Here is a 9,879-nt window from a genome sequence, read left to right as displayed (position 1 = left end):
AGACAAAGGGCAGGGATACAGAACAAAGACAGAAGACAGAGGACAAGGAAGGGGCGAACAGGGGGTGTGTGGGGGGAGGGTATTTGTTCTGGGGTACAGGAAGGAAGGCCTCTGAATAAAGTGGAGACAGATGTGGCCCACAGACAACTGGTAGTTTATAAAGGTAAGATGGAGAACCCCGAGTTAGGCTGAGATGTTTAATTCTGATTGTACATGTTAATAGGCGAGCCAAAGGGGGCATGTGATTTTTGGACTTGAATACTTTGATGACTGACTTTGGTAGTCAGGAGGAGGAAGTAGCCAAATGGGGGGTGCACCTTGGTGGCTATCTGAAGAATGCAGTCTAAGGTTTTTAGTGAGAAGGAAGGAATGTGGAGAAGGGCAAGGCCTGCCGGAGCCAGGTTTGTGAGCTGGCAGAGCCCCTTCAGAGGCACCGCTGAAGTGGAAACTTGAGGGTTCTTTGGAAAGTCAGTTCTGTTGGATGGTGTTTTGCTGGGGCAAACACGTGAAGGAAAGTTTCCGTGAAGCACACAGGTGAAAGGCTAAGGGAGACTCCTGAAGGAGTATTTGCTCTAGCAGAATATCCTTTCACCTGTGTCTACTAGTGCTCTAGTTGATATAGGGGTATATTATTCAGCAATGTTCGATACTTCAGTCATTTCTTTGTTGTGACACCATTCAAATAGCCCCTTTGTAATTCACTTTATTTTCTTCATTTTTTAAAAAAAAGATTTATTTATTATTATATCTAAGTACACTGTAGCTTTCTTCAGACACTCCATAAGAGGGCATCAGATCTCATTATGGATGGTTGTGAGCCACCATGTAGTTGCTGGGATTTGAACTCATGACCTTCGGAAGAGCAGTCAGTGCTCTTAACCACTGAGCCATCTCTCCAGCCCCATTTTCTTCCTTTTTATTTAAAAAATTTAAATGTATTTGTTTTGTGACATGGCCTGAGTATGTAGACCAGGCTAGCTTGGAACTTCTATGTAGATCAGGCTAACCTCAAACCCATAGAGATCCACCTGCCTTTGCCTCTTGATTAAAGGAAGGATTAAAGATGTGTACCACCATACCTGGATACGTGGGTCTTTTTCTTTCTTTCTCTTTCTTTCTTTCTTTCTTTCTTTCTTTCTTTCTTTCTTTCTTTCTTTCTTTCTTTCTTTCTTTCCTCTTTTCTTTCCTTCTTGAATTATTTATATTATGTATATGAGTACATTGTCACTGTCTTCAGAGACACCAGAAGAGGGCATCAGATCCCATTACAGATGGTTGTGAGCCACCATGTGGTGGTTGAGAATTGACCTCAGGACCTCTGAAAGACCAGTTAGTGCTCTTAACCGCTGAGCTACCTTTCCAGCCGTGGCTCTTTTTTTTTTTTTTTTTTTTTAAATTAAAGATTTAGTATTTACATTCACATGTCTGTGGTTTTATGCTGTGTGTAAATGCAGTCCCCTCAGAGGCCAGAAGAGGGCAGTGGAACCCCAGGAGGAATTTCAGTGATCTGTGAAGCATTGTAGTGGGTGCTGGAAATCCCACGGTTCTCTGGGAGAGCAGAAAATGTTCTTACCGTCACATTGTCCTTCCAGTCCCAGTTCACACCTGCCTTTCCCTCGGCTCTGGAAGCCCATGGCCCCTGCCCAGGCCTAGCCAAAGGTCATCTGTAGCCAGTCCTGACTGCTTTCTGAACTACAGTTTAGCCATTCTGGCCCTTCCCAGGCTACACTTTGGTGTCTGTTTAGATCTTGTAAGTCTTGTCATTAGGTGACAGAGCGTCCCCTTTCCCCACCGTAGCTTCCTTCTCAATGGTGGTTTCTCCACAGGAAATAGCATGGGGAAAGAGTTTTATGTGCAAATAAGTGCCATTGGATAGACCCAAAATAGAGATTGGCCGGCTGTTGTCATGAATTGCCACCTGCTGTGGGTAGGTGTAAGACTCTTGGGGGTAGGGGAGTGTGGATGGTGCTTTGTAAAAATTAGTGGGTTTGGGTGTTTCCTTTTGCATTAAAAGGGGTGTGTAGTGTGAGTTATCTTGTGTGTCTGGTCTTTAAAAGGATCCCCAGTTGCTAGTCAACTGTCCCTGGCTGGAGAGATGGCTCACTGGTTAAGAGCCTCTGCTCTTCCAGAGGTCCTGAGTTCAATTCCCAGCAGCCATCTGTAATGGGATCTGATGCCCTCTTCTGGTGTGTCTGAAGAGAGCAACCATGTACTCACATACATAAAATAAATAAATCTAAAAAAGAAAAAGAAAAAGAAAAAAGACTTCTCAGCTGTTACAGCTGCTTTGATTTAATGGCTTTCGATCTTGGTTGCTGCTTGGATTTATTGAGATATAAAAAAGTCAGCTGAGGCTGAGGGCGGTGGGCAGGACTAGCAGAGCGAGAGGAGAAGACAGTTGGTGCAGAAGATAGTGTTAGGAGACAGTTGAGCCAGGAGAAGCTGAGCTGAGCAGAGAGGCTAGAACACTGTTATAGTTTGGAGCTGCTGGTGCTGGGGAAGCTGGGAGGACAGACTGGTTAAGTGGTTGTTGGGGAGCTGGGGGAGGAGTGGCTGGGCTGAGGGAGGAGTGGCTGGGCTGGGAATAGGGAGGGGACTAGCAGCGAGTTACTGTTCTAAAATAGCTAGCTGTGTTACAGGAGTGTATTATTTTGTTTCAGTTTGGGAAGTCCTGGCTGCCTAGAACAGCCTGTGAGGGTAGGTGCTGAGGCCAGGCCTTTGGCATGGGGAGAGGATGAAGTCCTGGCTGAGCGTATATAGAACGGCATTGACATGAGCACAGCCATGTTGAAGACTCCGGTGCCTCAGAGCCATGGAAATGCAAGGCCTTCCCTGGGCCAGGCTCAGAGGAACAGCAAAGCCTCCCTGGTCTGAGTGTATGTATTGGTGAGTTGTCTTTTGGCTAATCCAAGTGCATGCAGAGAGTGTCATCTACTGTTTCCTTGATCCAGATGTTGACACTGTATGCAGAATTGTCCACCATGGTTTTCTCCTCTGTGGGGAAACTCTGATATTTAAAGTCCACCGTGACCAGATGGCCTCTGAGCTCAGCACAAAATGGGAGACTTGCTTGTTAGTTAAGTTTTCTCCTTCTCTAACCTTGTCTGGGAGACTCTAAGCACGCCCCTCCATACCTGAGAAGTCACGGTAGCATAACAATCTGGAGTTCTCCATGCTAATGAAGTATCTAGCTAGGCCAGTGAGCTTCCCTTCCTGGGCACTCCTTCCTGCAAAGGTATCTGAGGCCTGGTTCGCCCTGAGTGAGGTGGACGCATTTACCTTGGCCATCAAGGAAATCATTTTGAAGGGACAGGGACCGCCTTCTTTCTTTTCATCCAGGGTCCATATGGGGGTGGGCGGAGTGGGGAAGGTCTAAATCTCCCAGAGAAAGCCATCCCACTTCCATCCAGTTACTCTGTACTCTCTGCACTCATTCGGAACCAAACCGGCTTCCGTTCCTTCCGGGGCTCTGGCTTTCCTTTCCTGCCTGGCTCATGGGCACCCAGAGGGGAAGTTTGGACCTGGGACCCCTATTCCCAACTCCCAGCAGTGTGCTAGCAGAGTCTGGATACAAGGAGCCTGAGGAGCACAGCAGACTCCATCCACTGTTTCCCATCTGTAAAACCACGGGCTGAGCGCCCCATTACTGAGTGTGTACTGGCTCCCCTGAATGGCATGCTGGGGCCACTCCAAGCACCCCAGCAGCAAAGCGACACCCAGCCAGACACTCCTCCTAGTTGACTACACCCTGAGAACCCCTACAGAGACTTCCTGTAGAGACAGGCTAACCTGCCTCCCTCTCATTTGGTGCATAGCTGGGGTGTGCCGGTCTCAGTAACAGTGGAGGGAAAGAGTGTCAGACATATTTGCCTCTAATAGTGAGAGGAAGAAAAGCCATTTTCTTTCTATTGTAGACTTTGTGGTGTGGTAGGGGTATGCGCATGTGTGCGCATGCTTGTGGATGCCAGAGGGCCTCACCCAGCCTGGAGTGCTCCAATTTAGCTGGAACTGGATTATGAGTACGCCCCAGGGGTCCTCCTGTCTCATCCTCTCCAGAGTTGGCTTTATCTGTGAGTTCCTAATCCCCATCACTACTTCCATTTCCACTCTACACCTTTGGACAAGGCACCTTGCAATAACTGTCGCTTGCCTTCTTTACATATTTATTTGGTGTTTTAAGTCAAGGTCTCCCAAAGCACATTTAAGTGAACTCACTATGTGGCTGAGGATAGAAGACCTAGAATCCTTGAACCCTTGTCTCCACCGCCTACCACACCCAGCTCCCTACCTAGCCAAGGCTTCTTTCCTCCTCTCTTTCTTTCTTTCTTTCCAGGGTTTCTCTGTGTAGCCCTGGCTGTCCTGGAACTCACTCTTTAGACCAGACTGGCCTCGAACTCAGAAATCTGCCTGCCTCTGCCTCCCGAGTGCTGGGATTAAAGGCGTGCGCCACCACGCCCGGTTTAGGATGAGGGTCTTAAGCCCATGCTCACAGTGACACATCTACTCCAACAAGGTCATACCTCCTAATAGTGCTGCTCCCTGAACCAAGCATATACAAACCATCACATTCCACTCCCTGGCCCCCAAAGCTTGTTGAAACACATGAGTCTATGGGGACCAAACCTACCCATAGCATAACTAAAAAATACATTTAGTACAACTTCCAAACCCCATAGTTTATAGCAGTCTCAGCAATATTAAAAGTCCAGAGTTTAAGATCTCTTCTGAGATTTATCCAATCACTTAAGTGTAATCCCCAAAGAAGACAGGAAACTGGCTGGGCAAACTCCAAACTGCATCTCCATGTCTGATGGCAAAGCAGTCTTCAGATCTCCAACTCTTTTTCATCTTTGTTTTTTTTTGTTTGTTTGTTTTTCGAGACAGGGTTTCTCTGTATAGCCCTGGCTGTCCTGGAACTCACTCTGTAGACCAGGTTGGCCTCGAACTCAGAAATCCACCTGCCTCTGCCTCCTGAGTGCTGGGATTAAAGGCGTGTGCCACCACCGCCCAGCTTTTTTCTTTTTTTTTTTTTTTAAGATTTATTATTTATTTATGTAAGTACACTGTAGCTGTCTTCAGACACTCCAGAAGAGGGTGTCAGATCTTGTTACGGATGGTTGTGAGCCACCATGTGGTTGCTGGGATTTGAACTCCAGACCTTCAGAAGAACAGTCGGGTGCTCTTACCCTCTGAGCCAGCCCAAGGTCACACCTTTTAATAGTGCTACTCCCTGGGCCAAGCACATCATGGGGTATCACGCCCCTAAAGCTGTAGCTATAGGAGGTTGTGGGCAGCAGAGGGTGCTGAGAGACATTCCGGAAGACAAGGTTTATTCCTGGCTTTGCCATGTTCCGCATGCCAGCTCAGCTCAGTGATCGAAGCATCATTCCCTGCTCCAAGAACCTGCAGGCCTCTGGCCAGCACCCATGCCCACTTTGGAGCTACGGAGTGTTTCCGGACGTACTTCTCTAACAACAGTTTCCCAGACCTTTCGGGACATTTTCATCACCCCTTGTCTACCTCCACCTCAACCCCACTCTCTAGGTCTCAAGTACCTTTATTGTAGTAACTACCTGGTCATGTCACAATTTCCTTGCTGAGCCCCAAATCTGCCCACTGCCTGTTGAAGGGGCCTTTGGCTTAAGAGGTAACCATTGGGGTTTGGAGAGATGGTTCAGGGATTAAGAGCACTGACTGGTCTTTCAGAGGTCCTGAGTTCAATTCCCAGCAACCACATGGTGGCTCACAACCATCTGTAATGAGATCCGATGCCCATCCGATGCCCTCTTCTGTTGTGTCTGAAGACAGCTACAGTGTAGTCATATACATAAAATAAATAAATCTTAAAAAAAAAAAAGAGAGAGAGATAACCATTCTCCTCACTACTATTACTTTTCCATCTCACTGCCACTAGTAGCCTTTTTTTTTTTTTCTGAGACAGGGTTTCCCTGAGTAGCTCTGGCTGTCCTAGAACTCACTTTGTAGACCAGGCTGGCCCCGAACTCACAAATCCGCCTGTCTCTGCCTCCTGAGTGCTGGGATTAAAGGCATGCACCACCATGCCTGGATACTAGTAGCCTTTCTTTTCTATCTCCCCATCTCTTTCCACCCCTGCCCCTCCAGGTTTAGATAGGCTCTATTGTTACGCTCACTTCCTGAACCCCTCCCCTCTTCATTCTACAACGGTTGCATTCATTACTCTCCATCACACTCAATTTTTCTATCTATAACAAGGCCACAAGTTCGGAGCATCCAGATGACCATCTTGGCTCACCCCTCCCGCCACACTCCGCCCCGCCCAGGGAGGCCTGCCTTCAGCCCCGCCTCACTCCCGCAAGGCCCCACCCTAGAGACCCGCCCCGACTCAAGTCCCGCCCACAGACCAGACTGGCTCCGCCCTCGCCCCGCCCCGCCCCGGCTCGGGCGGCCGGAGGACCCGGAGTGGAGGCTCCCGAGCCCTTGGCGGCGGCGACGATGTGGTTCTTTGCCCGGGACCCGGTCCGGGACTTCCCGTTCGAACTGAGCCCTGAGCCCCCCGAAGGCGGGCCGCCCGGGCCCTGGATTCTGCACCGAGGCCGCAAAAAGGTGAGATACTCCGCTGCTCCGAAGGCCGCGGCCGACCTCGGCCTTTCCTAGTCTGTATACCGGCTTCGCTGTGTCGCGCCGGGCCTGACGTGGCGGCGACCAAGAATCCCGGCAACGGGCTGGGGAGTGGGGCGAGCAGTGACGACGTGGCGGGCGGAAGGACCGAGGGACGGACGAGCAAACCGGACGGGGGTCACGTGGGCCTGGCTAGCTCCTTAAGGGCTGTCCTGGGGCGAGACTGGCTGGAGTCCCTTCCCTTCTGTTCTGGAGACGGGCTCGGAGCTGCTGTAGCCCAGGCAGGTTGGGGAGATCACCTGACCCGCGCCCCTCAGGTTGCTCTGTCCTCCACCAGGCCACAGGCAGCGCGGTGTCCATCTTCGTGTATGATGTGAAACCTGGAGCTGAAGAGCAGACCCAGGTGGCCAAAGCTGCCTTCAAACGCCTCAAAACTCTCCGACACCCCAACATCCTGGCCTATATCGATGGGTTGGAGGTACCTGTCGCCCGATCTGCCCATCTTACTCTCCTCAGGCCCTCACTTTGTACCCAAGTGCTTCAGCACCTTCAGATTTGGTATCTTCTCCACTACCTCTTTCCCTGACCTGTCCCCTCATCTCCCCTTCCTCTTCTGGAACTGTGCCCTGATACCCCTTTTCTTACTCAGACAGAAAAGTGCCTCCACATCGTGACGGAGGCTGTGACCCCGCTGGGAACATACCTCAAGGCACGAGCAGAAGCAGGTGGCCTGAAGGAGCAGGAGCTGTCATGGGGGTTACACCAGATCGTGAAAGCCCTTAGCTTCCTGGTCAACGACTGCAACCTCATCCACAATAATGTCTGCATGGCCGCTGTGTTTGTGGACAGGGCCGGCGAGTGGAAACTTGGGGGTCTGGACTACATGTACTCAGCACAGGGCAACGGCGGGGGACCACCCAGCAAGGGGATCCCCGAGCTTGAGCAGTATGATCCCCCGGAGTTGGCTGATAACAGTAGCAGAACAGTCAAAGAGAAGTGGTGGGTGCCTGAGGTCACTGTACCTTGATCTGCCCTGCACTGGCGACCCCTGGACCCTCGCGACCCCTAGTCTAGCTGGGAATCCCCTGGCCCTTGCTGCCTGCCTGGCAGGGGAAGCAGGATCTCAGGAGGAGGTGGTTGGTTAAGAGGGACAGAGTTTTTAGGTGTTCAGTTCTTCTGGATTTGAAAGCTGTGTGTTGGAGGCAGCTGTCTGTGTTTCTCTGAGCTTTGGTGTCTTTGTTAAGTGGGGCTAATGAAACAAACTCTTTGGGGCTGAGGGGTCAGTTCAGGGACGCAGCCAGGGTCTGTGATGCAGCGGGTGATTGGGACCTAAAGCAGGTTGGAGGCATGTTCTGGGGAGCCCTGAACAGCTCTGGGTTACCGCACAGGTCAGCAGACATGTGGCGCCTGGGCTGCCTCATCTGGGAAGTTTTCAATGGGTCTCTACCTCGGGCAGCTGCCCTGCGCAACCCTGGGAAGGTAAGTGCCCAGGCTCTGCCTGCCTCCTCTGTCCTAGGCCCTTCTTTCTTGCCACCCACCCATTATTCTTTCCTTGACACAAAACCTTCTCTTACAGATCCCCAAATCCCTGGTGACCCATTACTGTGAACTGGTGGGAGCTAACCCCAAAGTACGTCCCAACCCGGCCCGCTTCCTGCAGAACTGCCGGGCACCTGGTGGCTTCATGAGCAACCGCTTTGTTGAGACCAACCTCTTCCTGGAGGAGATTCAGGTGAGGCCATGCTGGGATTCCTTGTCAGGACCTCCCACCTACGTTTTGGCGTCTCACATTTGGATTGTGTGGACACAAGCATGCAGCTCACTGGTTTACTCTAGTTTGCTTTTTTATACAAACTAGGACCACCTGCCCAAGAGTGGTACTGCCCACAGTGGACTGGACCCTCCCACATCCATCACTAATCATGAAAATGTCCCCGACAGATTTGGCTACAGGCAATCTGACAGAGGCATTTCCTCAGTTGAGATTCTATCTGCCTAGGTGTGAGAACCGACCAGCATGGGGGGATCGGCTTTAGGGTTCCTGAGGGTTGGCAGCTGTTCTCATCTTCAATGTATTTGCATATAATTTATATCCTTCCATAATCGTGTGTTCGTGTGTATGTATGTGTGTGGTAATATATACATGTGTGAGGATGTGGACTTGCCTATGTGCAAATGTGCAGAGGCCAGAGGAGAGGATCAGGTATCCTGCTCTGTCCCTTGCTGCCTGATCCCCAGTACTTAGGGTCTCACGCAGGCTGGAGCCTTCCGTCTCCATCTCCGTAGCTGTGGGGCTACAGGTGTGTTGGGCTAGGCTCAGCTTTTTACATGGATGCTGGGGATTTGAACTCAGTTCCTCATATTTGTACAGCAAGTACTTTTACCCACTGAACCATTACCCGACCCCCTCCTGTATTCTTTAAGTTATCTGTAGATAACTTACTAGCACCTTAGGTAGTACATGTCCCGTGTAAATAGTTACTATATCATGATATTTGGACAAACTATGGCAAGAAAAAGTAGGCTGTACATATGTGGTACAGGCAGCGCTTTCTTTCCTGATAGTTTTGCTGTCTGGTTGTTGAATCCACTCATGGTGGGGGCGGATAGTGCGGGCTGCTGTGTACAGGTGAGCACATGGCAGGTGCTTGATGACTCCCCTGTCACTCAGCAACGACCTACCAGTCACTTCATACTTGCATTGCTGCTCTGTTCCTCATGGGTGCCACACAGGGTGCTGGGGAGGAAGGAGAGTCAGACCTGCCCTCCAGGACCCAGCACGGAGCAAACAAACAGGTCCTTACCTTTGTGAGCTCTCATTACAGGAGAGGGACAGGAAATGTTCCTGAGAAAACCTGTGCTCCCTAAGTCAGTGCTGGGAGGAAAATGACCCAGTGTCTGAGGGTCCCTTAGAGAATTGTGCCAGGACCTGAAAGACTCAAGGTAGGAGCCATCTGGAAGGTTACTCGGGAAAGATGGTCCCTAGAGACAGAAGAGCACCTCTGAGTCTCAGCATCTGTGTCAGTGCAAGGGAGAGAGAGTCAACAGCACCCAGCAGCTCTTGGTGACATGGCGACAAAGAGCCGCGGCTCTGCTGTGACCCAGCTGATGGAGGGAACACAGAATCAGGAGCTGGGCAGTACGGTGGCAGACCTCAGAGGAGCAGAGTGCAGTGTTGGGGTGAATCAGGAAGACCAGTATCTTTCCTTTCCTTTCCTTTCCTTTCCTTTCCTTTCCTTTCCTTTCCTTTCCTTTCCTTTCCTTTCCTTTCCTTTCCTT

The 9,879-nt window shown here is 50.6% G+C and overlaps 1 protein-coding gene across 2 annotated transcripts in view; it reads left to right on the top strand.

Moving 5' to 3' along the window:
* The first annotated feature begins 6,391 nt into the window (after nt 1-6,391).
* The window catches only part of Scyl1 (SCY1 like pseudokinase 1), a 13,593-nt gene continuing 10,105 nt past the window's right edge, over nt 6,392-9,879 (top strand). For both annotated transcript variants that reach the window (XM_021207759.2, XM_029543813.1), the window contains exons 1-5: nt 6,392-6,585; nt 6,938-7,078; nt 7,250-7,599; nt 7,989-8,079; nt 8,177-8,332. In XM_021207759.2, the coding sequence (XP_021063418.1) occupies nt 6,475-6,585; nt 6,938-7,078; nt 7,250-7,599; nt 7,989-8,079; nt 8,177-8,332 (849 nt within the window). In that variant the 5' untranslated portion in view covers nt 6,392-6,474. The remainder of the gene's footprint in view (nt 6,586-6,937; nt 7,079-7,249; nt 7,600-7,988; nt 8,080-8,176; nt 8,333-9,879) is intronic.

Source organism: Mus pahari, chromosome 1, assembly GCF_900095145.1.
Source record: "Mus pahari chromosome 1, PAHARI_EIJ_v1.1, whole genome shotgun sequence".
Lineage (NCBI taxonomy): Eukaryota > Metazoa > Chordata > Mammalia > Rodentia > Muridae > Mus > Mus pahari.
Note: the sequence above shows the minus strand (reverse complement) of the source record. Positions and strands in the feature narration are given on the sequence as shown.